The 24,877-nt window shown below is 39.1% G+C and overlaps 1 protein-coding gene across 1 annotated transcript in view; it reads left to right on the top strand.

Moving 5' to 3' along the window:
- Positions 1 to 24,268, top strand: part of LOC128858826 (sodium-coupled monocarboxylate transporter 1) — a 32,857-nt gene extending 8,589 nt beyond the window's left edge. Inside the window, exons 2-9 of the mRNA XM_054095349.1 lie at positions 16,398 to 16,557; positions 16,630 to 16,695; positions 16,776 to 16,895; positions 16,953 to 17,107; positions 17,184 to 17,433; positions 17,502 to 17,882; positions 17,970 to 18,172; positions 23,574 to 24,268. Of these exons, the coding sequence (XP_053951324.1) occupies positions 16,398 to 16,557; positions 16,630 to 16,695; positions 16,776 to 16,895; positions 16,953 to 17,107; positions 17,184 to 17,433; positions 17,502 to 17,882; positions 17,970 to 18,172; positions 23,574 to 23,853 (1,615 nt within the window). The 3' untranslated portion in view covers positions 23,854 to 24,268. The remainder of the gene's footprint in view (positions 1 to 16,397; positions 16,558 to 16,629; positions 16,696 to 16,775; positions 16,896 to 16,952; positions 17,108 to 17,183; positions 17,434 to 17,501; positions 17,883 to 17,969; positions 18,173 to 23,573) is intronic.
- The last annotated feature ends 609 nt before the right edge of the window (positions 24,269 to 24,877 follow it).

The following is a 24,877-nucleotide window of genomic DNA, read 5'->3' as shown; positions in this document are numbered from 1 at the left end:
CATATTCTTCAGTTTACCCTTGATCGTGAAAGCTGCATGTGCTCATATTACAAAAATTTTGCAAGTGGAATTAAAAGAAGTGATCAAATAACCGAAAAAAGTATTTTTCTGAGAAGGTGTTTTTGTGATACTTCCTAAGAAGTGCCCTATTGAAATATTGAGTTAAAAAAATATTTGGTAAGTAGATTGAGAAGTGTAGAGTGGGATAAAGTGCTCTCCAAGTTTTTGTTTTATGTACATTGTGCCACTGTGTGCTTCACGCTGCAACCGTCTACAGGAGGCCGTATGCAGGGCGTTCAAAAAAAATTTTCAGTTATTTTGAACTTCAAGTGCACATATTATGCTGATTTATATTTTTATCACTAGAAAAATGTCGCGGTGGGGACGCAAACGCAAATACGACTTGTCGAAGATGTCAGATGAGGAGTTCAACGACTTTATGGGCTTTTGCGAAAACAGTGATGAGGAAATTGAAGGCGATGATTTCGATAGTGACAACGACGTGAATGACCCAGATTTTGTGGTCCCCAATCAAAATGGTTGTGGTCCCCCTTTCTACAAGAAACAGCAAACAACATTTCTGTATCTGATCTTTCTCTTTCCCTTGTTGTACCAACTGGTCCACAAGAAAATCTAAAAAGCATGTCTGTACCGGTTTCACAAGGAGAAATTGAAGCTACAGGAACAGACGAATTTTCGGGAAGGGGTATACCAACTTCTTCAGCGCACTTTGAATGCGATGTTGCTAATCTTCGAAACAATATGAAAGAGTTTCAAAACTTACTGTGGCGTAAAAATCATCTTCAAATAAATGTTGAAGAGTTGACGTTTCATAACCCGAATCTTGAAGAGTTTTTTCACTTAAAAACACCCTATGACTGCTTCGCATACTTTTTTAATACAGAGCTATTGGAACTGATTTGTGACGAAACCAATCTCTATGCTCGTCAGAAGAAAATAAATTCAACTTTCGTCTGCACAGTGCAAGAAATACGAAAATATATTGGCATACTGATATTTATGTCTATATATCGTTCTCCGAATGTGCGATCATATTGGGGCAGACATTCTTTTCAACCAATAAAAAATGCCATGCCAGTAAATCGATTCGAAGAATTTCGGAGCTACATACATTTCGCTGATAGATCGAAACGACCATCTAGAGACCACGCTGACTATGATATCTTGTACCTTGTTCGACCTATTATCAAACATATGAATGTTCGATTTTCCTCTGTGCCAATGTCCCAGCGTTTGAGCGTCCACGAACAAATGTGCGGCACGAAAATGTCTAAAACAAATATCAAGCAGTATATGCCGAAAAAGCCTCATAAATGGGGTTTCAAAATATTCTCCATTTGTGACACCAAAGGTTTTTCTTATAGTTTTGAATTGTTTACAGGCACTGCCGATAATGTGCGTGAAGAAGGAATACCTGATTTGGGAGCCGCTTCAAATATTGTTGTCTGTTTGTCAAGAAACATACCAGACTTTTCAAACCACATAGAGTATTTCGATAATTACTTTACGTCGCTTGGACTATTGGTTTACCTTCGAAGTCGTGGAATTTATTCGCTTGGAACTTTTCGAGCCAACCGTGTGAGAAACTGTAAACTATCTACCGATGAACAGCTAGTGGTGAAAAAAGCTCCTCGTGGATATTCGGAGGAATTCGTTGCCACCGCATTTGGAGTAGATATTTCTACTGTTGTTTGGAAGGACAGCAAACCAGTTCGCTTAGCGTCAACGTATGCAGCTGTGCAGCCATTTAACTCGAATAATCCGAGCGACCGAAACACATTGTCCCGTCGCTATAACCGCAATAGAAAACAGTATGAATATGTGAGCTGTCCAAACATTGTCAAAGAATACAACCGGCACATGGGCGGAGTGGACTTGATGGACAGTCTAATTGGTCGCTACAAAATTCGCATGAAGGCTGGTAAATGGCCATCTCGTATATTTCACCATGTTATCGACTTGGCAATAGTGAATGCTTACGTTTTATACCATCGCATCAATCGTGAAAAACATCAGCGTGTCGAGCTTCCTCGATTTCGGGAAGAAATCGCCGAAACTCTCCTGCTCATATCGGAAACGAAAAAATTAGGTCGCCCCACTACTGCAGAAAAACAAGCCGAAGAAGTACCAAAGGGAAGCAAGTTACTGTACCTACCACCACCCAATATAAGGTATGATTGTCTCAATCATTGGCCAAATTTTTGCGATAAAAGTAGTAAACGTCAATGTCGTAACAAGCCATGTAAATCGGAGACTCAAGTTTATTGCGAAAAATGCAACATACCACTTTGCATGCCTGTCAAAAAATCATGTTTTAAGGAATTTCATGCTGAATAAAGGACATTTTTGAAGATATGGTGTGAAGTTATTTCTAAGCAAATGTATATGTACATATATTCGTTCTTCTTAGACTTTGAACCAAACTTAACAATTTGTATACTATTTTATATATTACTTAAATTTTTATAAATAAACGTTTTCTGTTTACTTGTTTAAGTGGTATTGTATTTTTAGTAATTTTTTTTTAAGCTACCTGCATAAGACCGTCCAGAGGCGGGGTGCTAATTTCCAGGGCCACAGAGCGAATTCGGGTCGCACAAATAAAAATAATATTATATTTGTGTTTTACAGCCTCTAATTAGTACAAAACATAGGTTAGGTTAGGTTAGCCTGGTTGGCAGTAAGCCACGCATAGACCTTTTGGTCCCTTGCGATACCAGATGGAGACCGACCTCTATGAATACCTAAAGTAGACATCATGTAGGATGTCAGCGCTTTTGGCGAATCTAAGTAGGGCTGGGAGCTCCGCTTTTGAGACGTCTTCCAGACCCTCAAACAGTGGGGCTCCCAGGCATCTTAGTCGTGTTTTTGATAATGCCGGACAAACGCACAGAAGGTGTTCTAAAGTCTCCTCAACATCCTCTCTGCATTTTCTGCATCTGTCCGTGTTAGCAATCCCTATCTTGTACGCATGTGCAGCCAATAGATTGTGACCTGTTAGCATACCTATGATAGTTCTGCATTCCTTTCGCGAGAGCGTAAGTACGAATTGAGTAAGTTTTTTGTCGTTAGTTCTACACATGAGTTTTGCTGTTTTGCATGTGGTCAGGTAAGTCCAACTAGCTTTAACTTGCCTTTTCATGTGGCCGTCCATTTCATTGTATATTGTGTTTAGCGGTCTCGGTATGTCGTTCTCTTGTTCAAATGGTAGTCTCACAGCACTTTTTGCTATCTCATCTACTATTTCGTTCCCTATAATGCCTTTGCGTCCAGGTACCCAGTAGATATGCAGCCTACTGTTTCCGGCTAGCCTTGCTATGGCCTCCCTGCTCCGTCGAACATTTTTGGACTTAATACAATATGAGCTTATTGCTCTTATTGCTGCTTGACTATCCACGTATATATTAATTGTTGAGTTCTTTCTTGTTCTAGTGTAGGCTAGCTCCGCGGCCTTCCCCACAGCAAAAACTTCCGCTTGGAAAATACTGCTGTGGTCTGGCAGCTTGATAGACTGCCTTATTCCTAGTTTTGAGCAGTAGATACCCGCTCCCACTCCGTCTGGAGTTTTCGAGCCGTCTGTATAGATGTGAAAGGTTCTATGGCCAGGCTTCATGCCTTTGTGCCATCCCTCCTCTTCAATTGTAGTGCGGAACCTTCTTTCCCAATTAAAGTACGGAGTCATGTAGTCTGTGCCTCCTGAGCTCCACTTTCCTATTGAGCTGTGACCGAAGGTTCTGCAGGTGAATACCCCCGCAGCCATTAGCCTCCTCGCGGATTTCGCTGCCAGGTTTTCTGCCATGAGGTCAATAGGTGGCATGCTGAGTATCATTTCCAGCGCCGCCGTTGGAGTGGTCTTCATCGCTGTTATGCACAGGGCAGCGAGTCGTTGAATCCTTTCCAGCGGCATTAAGTATGACAGTTTTTTTGTCGCAGTCCACCATACTAAGGTTCCGTACAGCAATATCGGTCTGACTACTGCTGTGTAGCACCAATGCATCAGCCCAGCATTCTTTTACATGCGTACAACGCATTACTGGCCTTTTTCACCCTCTCCTCAACGTTGTGCTTCCACAGCAATTTGCTGTCCAGTATTACTCCGAGGTACCTCGCATAATCTTTGAGAATTAGTTCGTTGTTGCCTAGCTTCGGGAGGTTCCACGCCGGAACTTTGTACTTCCTGGTAAAAAGTACCATGTCCGTTTTTCCCGCGTTTATCCCTAGCCCTGCGCGAGATGCCCATTGATGTATCGTTTTGAGAGTGCTGTTCATCACATTACTGATGGTGTCCAGGTACTTTCCCGTAACTACTATAGCTATGTCATCGGCATATGCCACTAGTTTAGGTGCCCCTCTGTCAAGTTTCTTAAGAATTTCATTTGCTACTAGTAGCCATAATAGCGGCGATAGTACCCCACCTTGCGGAGTACCTCTGCATGCATATTTGGTGACGCTCGCATCGTTCCACTCCGCTCTTATCTTTCTGCTAGCTAATAGCTGCCTTATCCATAGATAAACCGCGGGTTGCACATTAAGTGACTCTATGTTATTTAGAATAGCATCTTTTGTCACGTTGTTAAAGGTCCCTGATATATGTATCTAGAAATACTCCTAGAGCATACTCCTTATATTCTAACGCCTTTTCTATGTTTAGTAATAGGACTATGAATAAGTTCGTGCGGTTTTTTTTTCGAAATTTGAAACTTTATTGACGTAAAATGGTTACAAATTTAATATTCAAAATATTGTCCATCGCTTACTACTACTTTCTCCCATCTTTCTGGCAATTCACGGATTCCCTTTGTGAAAAATTCGGTCGGTTTTGCCGCAATCCACGAATCGATCCATTTTTTGACTTCATCGTAATTACGGAAGTGCTGGTCAGCCAGGCCATGTTGCATCGATCGGAAGAGATAGTAATCGGATGGCGCAAGGTCTGGACTATACGGCGGGTGGGGTAGGACATCCCATTTGAGCGTTTCTAAGTATGTTTTGACCACTTGTGCAACATGTGGCCGAGCATTGTCATGTTGCAAAATAACTTTGTCGTGTCTATCGGCGTATTGCGGCCGTTTTTCTCGCAGTGCTCGGCTCAAACGCATCAATTGTCGTCGGTAGACATCCCCCGTAATCGTTTCATTCGGTTTCAGTAGCTCATAATACACAACACCCAGCTGGTCCCACCAGATACACAGCATAACCTTCAGGCCATGAATATTCTGCGCCGACGTCGATGTTGAAGCATGGCCAGGGTATCCATACGTTGCCCGACGTTTTGGATTGTCGTAATGGACCCACTTTTCATCGCCAGTCACAATTCGATGCAAAAAACCCTTTCTTTTGTGCCGTTGAAGCAGTTGTTCGCATGCCATAAAACGGCGTTCAACGTCTCTTGGCTTCAATTCATACGGCACCCAATGGCCTACCTTTCGGATAATTCCCATGGCTTTTAAACGTTTGGAAATGGTTGATTGATCAACTCCCAAAGTTTTTGCAACCTCTTCTTGCGTTTGAGCCGGATCTTGATCGAGCAATTCCTCCAATTCGGTATCCATGAACTTTGGCGGCGCACCCTCGCGTTCTTCGTCTTCCAAGCCAAAATCACCACTTTTAAAGCGTGCAAACCACTTCTGGCACGTTCGCTCAGATAGAGCATGCTCACCATAAACTTCCACCAAGATACGATGACTTTCGGCTGCTTTTTTCTTCATATTAAAATAATGAAGAAGAATTCCCCGCAAAAACACATTATTTGGCACGAAATTCGACATTTTCAAGTGTGGTAAAAATATTGTTGTTTACACTTCAAATAAAAAACTTATACTGACGTTTGTGCCTTACGACAGTAGCTCTCCAATGAATGTTTGGAAATGTGGATCGATGGAATAATAATCAAGTTACGCCATCTGTTGTAAAACCGAAACGAACTTATTCATAGTCCTATTACAAGTGAGTGAAGTGCAGTTTCAGTGGATCTGCCTTTAGTGTAAGCATGCTGCGCCTTGGATAATTCGTCCGGCGCAATTGTGTATCTAATGTATGTATCTAGAATCTTCTCTAACGTTTTCAGGAGAAATGAAGTCAAACTAATGGGCCTGTATTCTTTTGAGTATAGAGGGTTGCTTTTTCCCGCTTTTAGAATAAACACAACCCTCGCTTCCCTCCACAATACAGGAACGTAGCTGAACCTCAGGCATCCCCTGAATATCGTTCTTAACCATGGTACCACAAGGTGGCTTACCTTTTGGAGCATGGCTGGGAAGATTCCATCCAGTCCTGGCGATTTATATGGGTGGAAACTTTGTATAGCCCATTCTATTTTGTTGGTTGTAATTACGTTCGTCGGGATTTCGTGCACAATATCTCCTCTAGGTTCGAGATCTGCAATGTCCGCACACCCTGGAAAGTGTGTACTGACTAGGTCTTCTAGAGAGTCCTCACAGCTGTCAGCCCACTCCCCGTTAGTTTTTCGTATTGTTCTTGGCGTAGACGGATTCTTGGATAACAGTTTCCTAAGTCTAGCCACATCGTTAGTGTCTTCCATACTGCTACAGAAGTCTTTCCAAGATTCTCTCTTGGCTTTACGTATCTCTTTCTTGTATACTTTTAGTAGATCCTTATACTCTTTCCAACAGAACTCATTGTCAGCAACTTTGGCTAACCTATAGAATTCATGTACTCTACGTCATTGTGCTTCTAATTCCCTGTTCCACCAGGGAGGCTTCACCTTGCGTTTATTACGTGTTGGAGGGCAGGATCTTTTAAAGGCTTTGACAAGAGTAGTTGCAAACAATTCAACCCCTTTCTCAAGTGCGACGTGTGACTTGTATTTCCGGGGTATCATTGGTGTTTTTGATAGTATATCCCTATACAAGTCCCAGTTCGTATTCTTAGGATTTCTAAAGGATGTAAGCTTGTTTTTTGAGCGGAATATAACCTGAAAGCTTATGTATCTGTGATCAGAGAATGAGGGCCTACTCAACACTTTCCATTCCTGAACCATAACATGCCTGCTTGTGTAGAGTGTTAAATCGAGTACATTCTTCGAGGTTGGTCCCACATATGTTGGTTCTTCACCTCTATTAGCTATTTCTAGGCTACTCTGAAGAATATAAGTAAATAGTGACTCACCTCGGTCGTTTATATCTGCACTTCCCCAGACCGTGTGATGTGCGTTTGCGTCCGTTCCTATTACCAGAGCATGCTTCTTTCTGGCAGCTGTTTCTACCAGCTTCCGAAGTTCCGTCTGTGGTGCTTCTTCATCATGTGACCGCTTCCTTTAGCCATGTGAGCGTGGGGTCATCCTTGCATTTTATGATTTTGACGCCACTGAACCACCCTGCTCCGTCGAATGCTGGCATGGGTGCGTCCGGCTCTGCGTCCATTTTTGTAAACAAGGCTTCCAGTAGCTTCATTTCCACTACCTTCCACCGTTCCTGCGACATTCGCCCCAGCTGGTCCCTACGGTCAGTGAGTGCCACTATGAGGTGTCTCTTGGCAATTTCACTGGCCGCTGCCGCTGCTTTCGACGTCGTAGGTCTTTCGTCACGGTTTTTCGGTTTAGCCGTCTCGTGCCTGTGCTTCTGCTTTTTTGATGGCCCTGAGGCTTCACTATCCGCAGAACGCTGCCTCTTGATGGCTAGCTCTTCTTCGATGTTGTTCGCATATTTCGGATTGGAAGCCGCGAACATTGGCTTTGTTGCGTAGAAGGCCCGGCCATTTTTGATCTCCTCTCTGGCCCAAGCCAACCGTTCCTCCTCTTGCTTCGTCAGATTGGACTTGCTGCCAAATCGGTCACAAACTTTGACCGCGGCCTTGTATCGGGCTTTGGCCTTCAGCTTCTCTTTATCAGGCTTGATCCTTGGTCTGATCTTGCTATCCGAAGCAGCACCATTGGATCCAGCCGGAGAACGCAGAAGAGCCTCTTCCTCAGCTGTGTTAATGCTCCCGACGCTTTCGTGGTCCGAGTCTTCGTTGACAACGGCACCCTCGCGCTGAAGAGCGTTATGTGTGTGTTTGGCAGTAGAATTACGACCACTGTAGCCTGCTCCCGCTACAATGGAAGTTTTGTTGCTTAAATTTTTGCTTGTATTCATCTTTTTCGTACGACCACCTGCTCGACAAGGCGAGCGCAGTGGTCTATTTTTATAATGGGGAATTCAACACGGTCCACCGCGGCAGCGCCCCATGCCGTGGCAATGCACATAACATAATTTACATACAATAGTACAAAACATAATTTTATTATAAAAAATCTTTTCTATGCACTAGAGGGTTAATAACGTCACTGAAGAAGATTCCCATTAATGATTTCCAAGGCTCCAACAATGATTGGATGAAGTGTTGGGAACGGTGCATCGAAAAAGGAGGGAAAATGCATTGAAAAGTTCTGAGAAATTTGTTTACTGATATCGAGTCCTCATCATCATGTAGCGATTACAGTCAGGGTAAGCTTTAACTTCGTCCACAATCCTCTTCCAATCTGCACCGTTTATAGCAATGGACTTCCAGCTACTAACTCGTAGGTTTTTCAGCTCGGTTATGACTTGGTCAAGCCAGGTTAACCTTGGGCATACTCCGAACCGGTTCGTTAGAGAGTTTCTTGTATTTTGAGGGCGGCTGTCCTCCATGCGCACAATATGTCCGAGCCATCGGAGTCTTTGGGATTTAATGTGTTTAACGACATCTTCTCCCCGGCATAGGTTCAGCAGCTCTTCGATGTAGGGGCCAAAAACCTTTCAGAGCACTTTTCGCTGGAACACTTTTAAGCTTCTTTCGTCTTTGCTTGTCATTGTCCAGCACTCGCAGCCGCACGACAGCACCGGGAGTATTATTGACTGGTAAAGACGGAGTTTACATTCGCGCGTTAGCAGTTTAGACGTCAGCAATTTTGTGTGGGTGTAATATTCTTTGTTTCCTATATTCTGTCTTGTATTGCGTAGTGACTACTGTTGTCATTATGTCTCCCAAACACTCCTTATTACCACTCGAAATTTTTCAAGTGTTGAACTTTCTCAAAGGATATTGAATGAATGATTTAAAAAATACTTCTGGGAATTTTTTACGGCACATTCTGCAAACGAAAAGCTCTACATTTTCTGGCCACTTATCATAAATAAGCGATCCCGAAACTCCTATCCTCTAGAATTGCTCATTTTGGGAAATAAATCAGAGGAATCCTAGATCTTAGATCCAAATTCTGGGATAGGGATTGTTAAACAGCCATAATGGGCCTGTAATCACAATACAACTGCTTGGGTCCAGTATATTTTTACACTTTGATATTATTTGTTGTGTACTCAGGTACTCACATTGGTGTTAAACTAAAGGATCTGTCCAGTGAAGTGAGTCGCGATATAGCCTCGCGAACGTTTTCGCCAGATTTCTGTACGACCAAATATGCTTTCATATCTGCTTTAGGAATCAGAGTAGATCAATTTTTTGTTTCTTTTTCAGTCTTTATGTCAACAGTGGTGTTGCCGACGAGGTGGAAGATTAGTTGATTTCGTTAGATGTTTGAACAAATTCCAGCCTCAAGACTAGGGCTCATCCGAAACTCGGCGTTAGGTTCAAAATCCACCTGTCAAGTTCTCTTTTGCTGGGTTTGTATAACCCTAGAGGTTACCAGGCTGTTCTAACCACCTTCTGGAGCCAAATTAACTTCAGCAAGTACTAAGATGTGCTAGATGCCGTATGAAATGACTCCATCAAGCAATCTCTGCGGATACTGATGGGTATACTCTTCAGACTACTATCCTCTGGACATCAAAAAGCTAGGTCTGTAAAATAATATCTAAAAACTCGTTAAACTACAGATGTCTTTAACTCATTTCTGTATATACTTTTGCTTCTAAACCCGTCAAAAATCGTCAGATCGCCTCATTGGCTTTTTCCATCGCCCACGATTTGGCGCCATTCTATGGAGCGAGCAAAATAAGATGTTTGAGGAATATATCATAGCGGCAAAAAGTGCCCTACGAGCTTATAGGGACTACTTAAAACTTTTACTGTCTTTAATTTTTTTTTCGTAGGATTAACATTTCTAGTACTCAGTACTATTTTTAGTACACCAAAGTTATTTTTTAATTTTCTCACGACATTTTGTGCTCTCCCCTTCTTTTTCGCTCCCCGTCTACACAATGATGTTGACCTCCATTATGCAGAAATTGATAATCAAATAATATAAAACAACAACAAACAAGAAATCAAATTTGCATGCACTACTATCTACTCGATGTGTTTATTTACGCGCAATTCCAACTACCTCAATTGACGAATTCCCCACACGTTCCCTGTATTCCTATTATACTAATATTAAAATAAATGCTTAAGTCTGTCATACAACAATGATGACAAACCGAGCAATTGAGTACTACGATCAAGCAACGAGGAAAAATCAAGAAATTCGCTTATGAAACAATTTACTCAGCCAATTTAAATATCAAAGCATATAATCCTTTGCTAATTTTATAAGGTGACACTACAATTTTGATGAGGTGATGTACTATGTGACAGCACCAGTGTGTTTATCCATAAGCTACAGACAAAAGCTCCTGTACATGAAACCTCAAGTAATTGAAAAAATGTTCCAACAGTGTTTTTGCCAGAGCGAGATGGTGATCATCCCCTTCGCAGCTCTACCTGTACAGCATCAACAATCATTTAGGACGAAATTCCCTCGCGTGTACTTCATGCGTACGCTTAGAGTAGCATCCAGTAAGGGTACCCACAAGAACACAAATGGAATTATAGTCAGAGGTGACTAGCGTTTTAGATCTTGTTTCATCGAACCTTGGACAGAACTGTCTTATCTCCAAATACTCGTACACTAGTTTCCTGACTCATCTACTATTTGTTTGTCAAGCCGAAGATAGCATTAAAATATAGAAACGGTGGAGGGTTAACTGTTCCTTTTTTCGCTTGTCAGCTCATTCGTTATACAGCTAATCCGTGTGTCTAGGACCCTTACAACTTTCTTAGCATACTTCGCAATCCACTCATTCAGAGAGTTCCTGCACTCAATAGCTACCAACGCGGAGGGGCTATCGCATTGCAGAGATTCAATTGCTGCCTGACAGTCAGAGATAATTGTGATAGACTGCATTAAAATTAGAATACTCCCGAGGTAGTGAATCGCCTATCTTATTGCTGCTAACTCAGCTTATAGGACAACACAGCGGTCCGGCAGTTGTATAAAGAGGTGAATAGATCTCACTGCCAGTCTGATCGTGTACGTGTTTTGTATGGATCTCACGGCCAATCTTATCGTGTACTTTTGAACCATCGAAGCTAGCGATGCCAATAGCCATGAACCTTGAATTCATGTCATTGAAGCTTCCCAATTCACTCATCTTGGAGATTTTTGTAGAGAAGCTACATTCAAAGAAGAAACTGACGTTAGCGGAGTCCAGCTCTCTGAAGTCTGTCGGATGAACGTCTTTTTATATCACTGTATAAAAACTTAAGATCCATCTAGGCACGAACTGCATCTGGTTGTGCTGAAACTGCTATGAAGCTTGCCATGTTACTCTATTAATATAGAAGAATATACAAGGTGGTGCAAAAGTAACCTTGCGATGTTTTTTGGCTGTAATTTAAAAAAAAAAGAAAAACTTTGATTCTTCTTGTGGATTATTTTTATTTGGTCTTTTAATTTTTTTTTACATCAAGTCGAGAATATGATGTCATGTAAATGGCCGCCGCCACAGTTGATTGCCATTTGAGCCCTTTTTATGGCATTTTCCATCACTTTGGCCAAAACTTCCGGCGATAGGTCCCCACATTCTTGACGGATATTGTCTTTAAGAGCTGCAAGAGTCTGAGGCTTGTTGACATAAACCCACGACTTCAAAAAGCCCCACAAAAAGAAGTCTGTAGAAGTCTGGAGCGGTCAAATCAGGCGATCTTGCTGGCCAGTGCAAATCGCCAAAACGGGAGATTAAGCGCCCGGGAAATGCATCCTTCAGCATATCGGTTGTGGCACGTGCAGTGTGTGCCATTGCACCGTCCTGTTGGAACCACATGTTTTCCAATCCCAATTCATCAAGTTGCGGCATAAGAACTCGTTGATCATTGCTCTGTAGCGCTCACCATTCACAGTAACCGTTTGGCCCGCGACGTCTTCGAAGAAAAAAGGTCCGATGACTCCTCCAGCGAAAACAGCACACCATACAGTGACTTTGAGCGGGTGTAATGGGTTTTCGTGGGTTACACGCGGATTTTCAGTGCCCCAGAAGCGTAAATTTTGCTTATTTACGTACCCGCTAAGATGGAAATGGGCCTCATCACTAATGATTATTTTTGATGAAAAATCATCTTCCTCTTGGTGGTGATTAAGGATGGCTTGAGCGTATGTTAGACGCGATTGGCGGTCAGCAGCTAACAGCTGATGAACCGTCTGGACTTTGTACGGAAACATCTTCTTGTACCAAAATTCGCTGTAAAGACCGTCGAATGATACCCATTTGCGTGGCACGTCGTCTGGTCGATGTCGACGGCGCTTCCATGACAACCTCGGCTACAGCAGCAATATTCTCTGCAGAACGGCTACTCCGGAGTCTGCCACGCCTGGCAGCATCTCGTGTTGTGTCAGTCTCTTCGAGGCGAGCGGCTAAACGTCGCAGTGTTTCACCAGTAGGCGTTGGACGGCGAGGTCACTGTGGTCACTTTGGAGACAAAGAGGGCAATAAAAGCTTTCTTGGAACGATCTTCAATGTATTGGTGCATGTTTAACTTCCTTTCGAGAATCACACCGCGACATTTTATTTCGATATGGAAAGGGTTTTACTTCCTTTTAACCATTATGATTTCGATTTTTGTAGCATTGCCGTGGAGTAAACTTGGTTTCGAGAATGTCTTCATGAGGTTCGGTACAAGCGCGCTCAGAATCTGAAGATGTTTTTCGAAATTCCGGTATTTCTCAAGCTTCCAAGCTACCTATTAACTGTGAGTTTCCAAAGTAGAGGGAGACAACCCTACTTTAGGAGTAACTCTGGTTATGAGTTTAATTAAGAGCATGGCCCCCGCCCCGACTCTGAGAAAAGTGTTTTATTTTTTTGTTGTTCTTACTATTACGGTGGCAAATGATTTCGGACATGTGTCCACTACGAGGGCATCTAAGGAGCATCATTATGCAACTTATTTTTCCACCTAAATTTAAAATATTTGAGGCTGTTCAGAGTTGTCAAATTATGTCCGGAAGATATTTGGGAAGGCTTGAAGCAATGACTTTAGACCAAAACTATTGATAAAGGCATACGGTGTTTAATTTATTGTTTATTGTTATTAACTGTAGAGCGCAATATGAGTCGATAGTTGGGCGAAATGGCTGCAATATATATATATATATGCGAATATATATATATATATAATTGGCGCGTACTCCCTTTTTGTGTGTTTGGCCGAGCTCCTCCTCCTATTTGTGGTGTGCGTCTTGATGTTGTTCCACAAATGGAGGGACCTACAGTTTGAAGATGGCTCCGAACGGCTTATGAACTTTCGAACACTATTAGAAACAACTTTTTCTATCATTGCTTACAAGGTAGGGCAAGCTAAGGCTTGGCTCCATTGTTATCTTCTCCATCACTGGTCGCCAAATTTGTGGTCACCTTCAAGCGCGCACTGCTTGACTGTTCATGTTTTTAAAAGTCATACACCTTCCATTAGTGATATTACTTCCGACTGCCTTATCTGGAATTATAGTGATGGGAAAATACTAAGTCGTCATATGATCAACAACATTTTTTACATATGCATGTATGTATGTGTATTCAAATGTTTATGAAATTTATGCTATGCGTAATATTTATTTTTGATAAAATTAAGAATTCTAAACCTTAATAAAAAGTAAATCATTTGTTTTTGCTTACAATTGCTAATAATAGTACACATCGATCACTGGTTTTTAAATGAATTTATTAGGTTTTTTTATGAATTTATACAAAATAAAAAGTTAAAAATATTTTTGTAAATAAATGCGTATGCTAGACACGTACGAAAGCTCTTTGTAAAGGTAAAAATTCGCTGAAAATTGTTGACGTCTCTGTTAACCGCCTCCGCCTGCTATCCGGCTCGCGAGAACTCAACTATGCGCGAGTTTACATACCCATAGCTTTGTGAATACTTAGAATGTATGTAGTACTTGTTGTAATTAATTTCACGAGGATCACGTTCGATACATTGTTTCTGCTAATGTATGTGAATAAATATTTTATTTATGTGTAGCATTTATTAGTTGGAGTTCTTCCGGAAATTCGAGTACTCTAAACAGTATCTTTGTGTTTTTTTATGAAATTTTTTTTAATAATATTTTTTTTTGGTCATTGCTTTATTTTTCACACGTTTTCATTTATGTAAGTACGGGCAGGAAGTTTATTTGTTAATCAATGGTTATGAATGTCCCTCTGGCTTTCTCGACTTTGGTCGTGAATTTTAAAAGGTGTCCAACGCAGGGTGATTCGTAAAAGATGCCCACTTTTTTTTAATTATTACTCAGTAAATAAACTATAACAATATAGGTGTCAGGCACTATTTATACAACGTCGATCGAGAAATATTTTAATAATTATTTCAGTTTGTTAAATATTTATATTAATGCCGAAAGAATCTCTTTTTAGGTAGACCTCATAGCTCAGGTTGATCGAAAGAGGTTGCCACTCTTAAATTATATCCAAAGTAAATAAAATATTACGGTATGTGCACCATATTTGATGGCCTTTATTCATCTTTAATCGAGTAATAATAATAGTAATAGGGTTGCCATCTAACCTGAATTTAAAATATTTGGCTAAATAATTATTTTAGTTTGTTCAGTAAATTAGCAAATAAAAAATCTCATTTTTAACAGATCTTATTGCTGAGATTAATCGCACGAGGTTGCCACTCTTTATAATTATTTCGAAAGTACTTAAATAAAATACTACGGATATGTGCATGAAACGAGATGCACTTCAAACTCCTTGAATCCAGTAACATTTCTGATAGGGTTGCCACCTATACTGCATTTAAAATATTTTTTAAAATAATTATTTCAGTTTGTTCAATATATTATTGTAATAAAAATTTCTTTTTGGGCAGGCTTCATAGCTGAGATTGATCGAATGAGGTTGCCACTCTCTATAATTATGCATGCCTTTTATACGAGTATAAATTTAATCCAACAATTTAAATTTACAAAAATATTTTTAATCCAGAAATATTTTAAACAGCGTTACCACCTAATTTAAATGTTGAATATTTACTTAGATAATTTCTTGACAAGTTTAGCATATGAAATATAAGAAAACAGGTATTTTTGGAAATATTTTAATACCGCACTGCACTAAATTCAAAGTATTTTTGACAGCTTTCATCTCGAAAAACTTCTGAATACATTTGAACCAGGTTGCCACTTAGTTTTCAATGAAAAATATTTTATTATTTATTAAAAAATTTAGACTGCAGTGCAATAATATAATACATGCAAAGCTGAAAAAACAAGTGGCAAAGATAACAAAAAAAAAAAATTGCGAAATATGTGGTATACCTAAGAATTTCCGTATAAGGTTCCCACTTTTATTGTAAGTTAATTAAAATGTGAATGATTTCTCGCAAGACAGTCATAAAGTCAAAGATATTACGGATAATTTTAATTACGAAATTTCGTTGAATAGAGTTGCCAACTTATATTGAATATTAGAATGCTCGTATAAGGTTGCCATCTTTATTTGAAATTTATTAAAATGTGAATAAGTTCTCACAAGATAGTCATAAAATCAGAGGTATTTCTGGTAACTTTAAATACGAAATATTTTCGAATAGGATTGCCAACTAATATTCAATATAAATAATTTATGCAATTAATTATTTTGAAAGTTACAACAAAATATGACGCTATAATTCTAAGCAACAAAGGAGTGTATTCAGTAATTGAGAGTAAAATTTACCTGAAGAGGGGCTATCTTTAAGAGACTCTCACAAGGTTGCCACTTATTTTAATTTATTTAAAAAATAAATATTAGAAAGGAATATGGGTATCAGAATAAATATGTTTTATGCAACTTTAATCCAAAATCATCCAAATGGGGTTGCCACATAATTTTGTAAAATAAATTACATCAGTTAATTCTAAAAAAAACAAAAAAATGTATTTAAGATTATTATTAAGATTGAATATGGGTATGATATTAATTATGTTTTATTCAACTTAAACTCGAAACTATTTCCAAATAGGAAATAATTTGAATAAAAAATGTTTATTTAAAAAAATTTATTTAAGGTTACAACTTACCCTAAATTCGGGAAACTTAAATTTTTTTTTTCAAAAAAGGTAATTTTGATTTTTTGTTTGCCTAGAACTCTTTTTAATCCGCGTTATGAAAATTCTTATCTTATTTTTCCAGTTTCATCTCGGGCATTACGTTGTTGGGCACACCCACAGAAGTCTATCTCTTCGGAATACAATATCTCTACATTATGGGTTCATTGGTGATAATGGGTTTCGTGCTGTACTACTTCTTCCTGCCAGTATTCCACGATCTCAAACTAATATCCACTTACCAGGTAAGGAATTGCTTCTTGACATAAACAAATATTTTAAAATTTAACCATATTCACGTGTATCTCCTTCAATAGTATTTGGAGTCTCGTTACGACAGACGCATGCGGCTTTTTGGGTCAGTGCTCTTCATGTTTGGTTCGGTGAGTCATTTTAGCAACAAAATCCAAAGAATAGTGTTCTGAAATCTGATTTCTGATTGCTTATTTCCCCACACCCACAGTTATTGTGGCTGCCGATTGTCATCTATGTGCCTGCACTTGCCTTCAATCAAGCCACTGGAATTAATATACATCTGGTAACACCAATTGTGTGTTTGGTTTGCATTTTCTACACCTGTGTGGTAAGATTTATTTTAAATTGTGGGAAACTTTAAACCTCTAATTTTGCTTTTCTTTAGGGTGGCTTGAAAGCTGTTGTTTGGACCGATGTCATACAGACGCTCATCATGTTCGGCGCTATGGTCTTGATCATTGTCAAAGGCACCATAGATGTGGGTGGTTTTGGTGCAGTTTATCAGAGAGCTAAAGAGAGTGGACGCATTGAGACGCCGAAGTTAGTGATATCTCTCACTCTTTTTATTTCTTTCTCTTTTTATCCCTTCCTCCGTATTCCACTTTTGCCCTCACAGCTTCACCTTTGACCTCACCGAACGCTACACAGTTTACTCGCTCTTCATTGGCGGTGTGGCTCATTGGCTCAAATCGAATGCGATCAGTCAGAATATGATTCAACGTTATCTCTCGCTGCCTAACATGAAGTCGGCGCGCACTGCCGTTTGTATCTTCATATGTGGTGTGCTAACCTTTATTTGCCTTTGTGGCTATAGTGGTCTGCTCATTTATGCCACCTATCACGATTGCGATCCGCTACAAACTAAGGTCAGTTCGACATAAAGTAAAACGCATCTTTCTTATCCTTTCATATAATTTCCAAACATTCTATTCAGCTCGCCAAACGAAACGATCAACTATTGCCGCTGCTTGTCATGGAGATACTGGGAGACTTTCCGGGCTTGCCTGGTCTCTTCGTTGCTGGTGTTTTTAGTGCTGCTCTCTCTTCGCTTTCCACTGGCCTGAACTCCATGTCGGCGGTAATGCTTGAGGACTTCTTCAAATCATTCGCCAAAAAGCCGCTGACTGAGCGTCAAACGGCATTAATAATGCGTTTTGTGGTAATCATCTTTGGCGCCATATGCGTGAGCTTGGTTTTTGTAGTGGAGAAACTTGGCACAGTGCTACAGCTGACTATAACCTTATCGTCTGTGGCGAATGGACCGTTGCTAGGTATTTTTACTGCGGGCGTTATGGTGCCTTGGATAGAGGGAAAGGTGAGTGCTTATTAGTACATATTTGGAGGGGAAAAATACTAACGAAAGACTCTTTTAATTATCCCGCTTCCTTTCTTGCTATTGCAGGGCGCTCTGGTTGGCGGTCTTAGCAGTCTCTTCTTTATGGCCTGGATGTGCATACGCGCCCAAGCGGATTTGGCTAGTGGTGCTGTAAGCTACCTACGGAAGCCACATACCATTACAGGGTGCAATTATACGTTCATAGATTTTGCCTCGATGAGTATGGTGGCTGAGAATATAACAGAATCCACAACATCAGTGCATTTGAAGTGAGTAGAAGTGAAATAAAATGAAAAGGAAAATAAATAAAATAACATAACTAAAATTAATAAAACATTGTACAACATAACACAGCAGTGATGAAGAAACATTTTTAATTGAAATAAAATAAAATAAATTAAAACAAAAAATTTAATAAAACAACATGGCAAAAGTAACTGAACATAGATCGAATGAAAAAATTTAGAAAAACTTAACTTATCATAACGTAACTTAATACAGCATAACACTAAAAAATTTTAAGTAAAATAAAGAAACATAAGAAAGCATAGTGGAACATAGCATAGCATAATTTTACAAAAAAAAAAAATTAAAAAAAATAACCCTTCAGAACATAAAATATAATAATGAATCATAGCACAACAGAGTATAGCATAGCATAAAAGAACATAGCATAGCATAACAGAACATAACGTAACATAAAACGACTTAACAAAACATTTTACGGAAAATATTATTATTATTATTAGAAGGCCATTACGCACTGCGACCAGAGCTGATCTATTGTGAAAGGCCTATTTTGTAACCCTAGAGTTTTAGGCTGTTTAGAAATTTTAGCACAGTTTTGGGTTTGTTGTTCCAAAGATTGCATGGAGATACTACGATACCACCAAGGTGGTGAAGTCTTTGTCTGCCCAACGCAGGACACTCACAAAGCACATGTTCTGAGCTTTCTATGTCCATTTCGCAAAAGCGGCAGACATTGGTCTCGGATAGACCAATATTGTTTAGATGGTACCTCAGGCTGCAGTGACCTGTAAGGTATCCAGTTAAAAGACGCAGATCTACTCTGTTTAGTGAGAGAAGTTTGTCAGATATTCCTTTGTTGGGACTTAGGAATAGTTTGGCTTGACGCTGACCGGCACAGTTTAGCCAGTGTGCGGCAAGTTTTCTTTCCTCCCATTTCCTAAGGAATTCATTAATGTGGCCTTTTGTCAGTCCACAGAAAGGCTCAGGACCAGTAAGTTGCATATTTGCTCCTTGTTTTGCAAGGTCGTCAGCCATTTCATTTCCCTCATGTCCTTCATGTCCCGGAATCCAACATAGTGTTACTGTGTTGAGGTTTCCTAACGTGTTTAAGAGGTTTAGGCAATCGTTTACCAATTTAGAGGTGATGGTTGTAGATAGAAGGTCTTTTAAAGCCGCTTGGCTATCTGAAAGTATGTAGATGTGAGTACCTCTCATTTTCCTTCTAAGGCATTCTCTCACACATATTTCAATGGCATGTATTTCTGCCTGGAATATTGTTGGGAAGGATCCCATCGGAATCGATTTTTTGAATTTGGGCCCATTGATTCCTGCCCCTGTTCTACCATTTTCCAATTTGGACCCATCAGTAAACCATAGCTGGGAGCCAGGTTTGAAGGTGATAGAGTTAGTTCTCCAGTCTGTTCGTTCATTGATTATAACTTGGAAGTTCCTGAAGAGTATTGGTTTGGGTGATAGTATATCATCCCTATGAAGAATGGGACTATGTAGGAAGTCTTCTAAGATCTTTAAATGTCCTTTCATATCCCCACTTTTAAGTTCAGATATACCTTTTAGTCTTAAGGCACTCGATCGAGCTTCCCTTTCAATTAGAATTGGAAGCGGTGGTATGTTCAGGAGCACACCCAATGCATCCGTGGGACACGTTTTCATAGCCCCTGTAATCCCAACACATACCAGGCGATGCAGTTTGCTTAATTCGTTTGCCGCCTTTCTTTGCTTGACCTTGGGCCACCATGCTAAGGATGCATAAGTGACTATGGGTTTTACAACTGTGGTGAATGTCCAGAAGGTCATTCTAGGGTTTAGTCCCCATGTCTTACCAAAAAGCCTTGTACAGGCAAAGAATGCCCTTGTGGCTTTTGAAGTAACTCTCTCAATATGGGAGTTCCACGTAAGCGTTTTGTCAAGACTAACGCCAAGATAGTTCGCTTCTGTCGAGAGTTCAAGTGTTGTTCTATTAAGGGTCGGACATTTGAGATTTATGTTCCTTCTCCTAGTAAACGGTACAAGTGTTGTTTTGGATGGGTTGATGGAGAGCCCTTTTTCCGTGCACCATTTGTTTATTATTGTAAGGGCTTGCTGCATGCGATCCGAAATGGTTTCCTCATGCCACCCTAATACATAAACTACTAGGTCATCAGCGTAACCCTGAGTGTGAAATCCTAGGTTATTCAGTTTGTGGAGAAGTTCATCTATAACTAGAGTCCACAGAAGAGGAGAGAGTACGCCACCTTGGGGGCAACCTCTTGTGGCTTTGATAGATTTGATTGTTCCTCCTAGTTCGGTGCTGATCGTCCTAGATTTCAGCATGAATATTATCCATCTAGTGATGGGTTCAGGTACCTCCTTTAGATATAGGGCATTATAGATTGACTCATAGGAGGTGTTATCAAAAGCTCCTGATATGTCAATAAATGCACATAGAGCTATCTGTTTGGACTCAATAGCCTTTTCGATAACTGTTACCAGGCTGTGTATTGCAGTCTCAGTGGATTTTCCTTGTTGATAGGCAAATTGAAGTCGATGCAGTGGGAATTTAGCTAGATTGTATTCCCTAATATACTGATCAACTATCTTTTCCATTGTTTTGAGGAAAAATGAGCTGAGACTAATTGGTCTGTATGATTTAGGCAATTGTTCGGGTTTTTTCCCTACCTTTGGAATAAATACAACCTTAACCTCAGCCCATTTTGTAGGCAAATGTCCTAGCAGTAAGCTTGCTTTGTATAGTCTGGTCAAATTAGGGATAATATGGTGTGCACCCTGCTGTAAAAGACAGAGGAATATCCCATCAGGACCAGGAGATTTGTATGGGCTGAATGTTGATATCGCCCATTGTACCCGCTGTTCATGGAATAGCTTGTTTGCTAGTTTTAAGTTCTCAGCACCCGCAGATGTAGTAGTTTCTGCCGGTACAGAGATCTCGTCTAGCACAAGTGATCCAGGGAAGTGAGTGTCCAGCAGAAGTTGACTGGTTTCCTCTGGATTCCTTGTGTAGCTTCCGTCTGGCTTTTTCAGGGTACTAATGCCGTTTAAGTGATCTTTTAGTAGGTCTTTTTGGATACGAATAGCATCCGGAAGACTACAGATCTTTTCACAGTGATTCCTCCAAGTAGCCCTTTTAGATTTCCTCAATTCTTTGTTGTAGTTGGTTAGGGCTGTTGAGTAGGAGGACCAGTCCCCCATTGCTTTAGCTCTATTCCATAGGGTTCTTGTTTCTTTACGCTGGTTGGAAAGTGTACTATTCCACCAAGGAACATTTCTTTGTGACTTTTTGACTTTTACTGGGCAACTTTCGTGAAACGCAGATATTATGTTTGAATGTAGTTCGTTCGATTCGAACTCAAGCTCAGATATAAGCTGAATGTGACGCTTAGAGCAGTTAACACTTTGTTCTAAGTCGAAGTGAAAGTAGTCCCAGTTAGTTTTTCTGGGGTTTCTGTAAATTGTCATTTGTGGTTTGGTTGCACCTATATCGAATCTAATATGTCTGTGATCCGACATAGATGTTTCCTCTGACACATGCCAATTTGAGACTTCGGACACAACATTATGGCTAGAGAGAGTGATGTCAAGGACTTCACCTCTGATTGCATTAATGAATGTAGGTTCGTTGCCTCGGTTTAGGATAGATATATTATACCTAAGTAGAAATTCAATAAGGTACTCACCTCTTGGATTGATGTCTGTGCTTCCCCACGCTGTGTGGTGCGCATTTGCGTCACAGCAGAGGATCCACCGGAGACGTTTTTGCTGACAATATTCCACCAGGCCTATAACCGGAAAATATAAAAAGAATAGTATAAAGTGAAATAACATAACATAGCAAAGCATAGTGGAACATAGCATAGCATAATTTTACAAAAAAAAAACAAAAAAAACACAATTGAAAAACGTAGAAACCAACATAAAGTATAATAATTAAGCATAGCGCATAATAGAACATAGCATAGCATAACAGAACATAGCATAGCAAAAAATTACTTGACCAAATATTTCAGGGAAAAAATAAAGTAAAATGATATGAAGTGAAATAAAAAACATAACAAAGCATAGTGAACATAACATAGCATAGGTGAATACGACATGGCATAATATTATAAAACAAAAACCAAATTAAATTGAACAAAATTAAAAAAAAAAAATAACGAGAGTTCAAAGCATAAAATATAATAATATAGCATAGCATAGCATAATAGAAAATAACACAGCATAAAATGACTTTACAAAATATTTCACGAAAAATATAAAAAAATGATGTAAAGTGAAATGAAACAACATAACAAAACATAGTGGAGCATAACATAACTGCATGGCAGAATACGACATGGCATAATATTACAAAATAGTAACAAAATTAAATTGTAAAATTATTAAATTTAATTCAACAAAATGTAAAAAAATAACCAGCCTTCACAACATAAAATATAATAATTCAGCATGGCATAATAGAACATAGCATAGCATAAAATGACTTAACAAAACATTTTACGGAAAATACAATATAAAAAAAAGTATATAAAGTCATATAAAAAAACATAACAAAGCATAGTGGAGCATAACATAACAGCATGGCATAATATATATTTATTATAAACAAAAACAAAATTAGATAGAACAAAATTTAAAAAATAACGAGTCTTCACAACATGAAATATACATAATAATATAGCATAGCATAAAAGAACATAGCATAGCATAATAGAACATAGCATAGCATAAAATGACCTACCAAAACATTTCACGGAAAATATAGAATTAAATGAGATAAAGTTAAATGAAACAACATATCAAAACATAGTGGAACATAGTGGAGCATGGCATAGCATAATATTACAAAATAAAATAGGTATAACTTTAACAAATAAAAAAATAGTATATTGTAACATATCATAACATAAATTAAGAGAATTTAGCATAGTCCAGCCAAACATAGCACAGCATCAAATGGCATTACATATCATTTCAAGGAAAAACCTCAGAAACAATGATATAAAGTGAAATAAAGCAAAATAACGGAAGCATATCACAAAAATGTCAAATAATAGATTCGCTTTTTATAACATAACATAAAAAAACATAGCACACTATAACATAGCATAACAAAACATAACGTAGCATAGCACAACATAACATAACATAGCACAATTGAACATACCAAATCATTTCAGAGCATTGCAAAACATAACATAGCACATAAAAAAACATATCAGAGCATAGCCTAAAATAAAAATGAATTATAAGAAATACACAATAATATTAAATATAACAACGTATTATATAACAAAACTGAACATGGCTTAGCATAAAATTAAATAAACTAAAAAAAAAGAAATTAAATACATTAAAATATTAGATATAGCAAAATTTTTTAAAAATTTTCTTCATTTCCTCCACCAGCGACGGCGCCTTCCACATCTACAACATCTCCTATTTATTCTACACGATGTTCGGCTCGCTGATAACGGTCGTGATTGCTTCGATCACCAGCCTTGCATTGGGCGCAAATAAAGTGGAAGATATGGACACAAAACTACTGTCGCCCTGTGTGCGTCGATGGGTGGATCGGTATAAGGCAAAAAAAGCGCTGAAAACGAATACTCAGCTACAAACACAAACGCCCAATGGTGCCGAAGTCAACAATATCAAATTGACGAAGCTGGCGGAAACGCCAACATAAAATAATAACGAGTGGTTTTGTGGTAACGAACGCAAAATATTTGGTTAAGATTTATTTATTTACAGCTATAAGCGACCTACCACAGAGTTTTTGTGAAGAAAAAAGTTTTGCGGAAAATTGGACTTGCCTCAAGGCCACCTTCATTCGCGCCATGTAAACTAAGCTTGCGCTACTCCTCAACCACGAGTATTGCATGAAGCCTACTTTTCGGCGTACTTTTCTACAGAACTTGTTGAAGCTGTTACATTTAATAAAATATACTAAGTAATTGTAAATAATGCTTATTAGTGTGGAAAGTATTAATCTTTAGAGAGCATAGCATTACAAAAAGTAGAAATAGAAATATTAAAAAACAAAAAACAAAATTAAGTATTAATGTTCCTATAAGTTATTGTAAATAAATCAACACATTCGCCCAATTCAATGCAATTTCATTGGTTTAACTACTTTTTTTCTCATTTCGAATGCATACACATTTATTTATGTAGGTAAACAGTTACTCTCGTCCAGCCGCCCGGCTGCAACTCCAACTTCAAAGCCTGCCTGCCGGGTCCATTTTTTTACTACACTGCACAGCTCGTTGTTTTTTTTTCGAACCCCAAACTATCAATTTCAGCCTATTTGTTTTTCACCCTAATTCTTAAAAAATGCCCACAGGCATAGTGTTTGAATGCGGCCTAACTCAGCGCCAACCTCAAACTAATGACCCGCATTTTTCTGCTGCTCACCCCTTCCCCGCTCAATTGGTAACTTAACCTTTTTGGCCTCACTAATTTTGCTTTCATCTCTTTTGCGTATTGTTGATTTGCCTATGTATTTTTGCGCATAGTTTGAGTTCGAAAAGGGTCAATTTGCTATTTTTTATGTAATGTTTTTGAAAGTTAATTGAAAGTTTGTGTCTTTCCAACCAACAGCTGTATGAGTTGTTATTGTAAGTAATTACTGGTTATTTTCTTTATTTGCTATGTGTTTGCTATGCCATTTGTTTGCGGTTAGACACAACTTAATTGAATAGTTAATGATT

This window comes from Anastrepha ludens, chromosome 3 (genome assembly GCF_028408465.1).
Source record: "Anastrepha ludens isolate Willacy chromosome 3, idAnaLude1.1, whole genome shotgun sequence".
NCBI lineage: Eukaryota > Metazoa > Arthropoda > Insecta > Diptera > Tephritidae > Anastrepha > Anastrepha ludens.
Note: the sequence above shows the minus strand (reverse complement) of the source record. Positions and strands in the feature narration are given on the sequence as shown.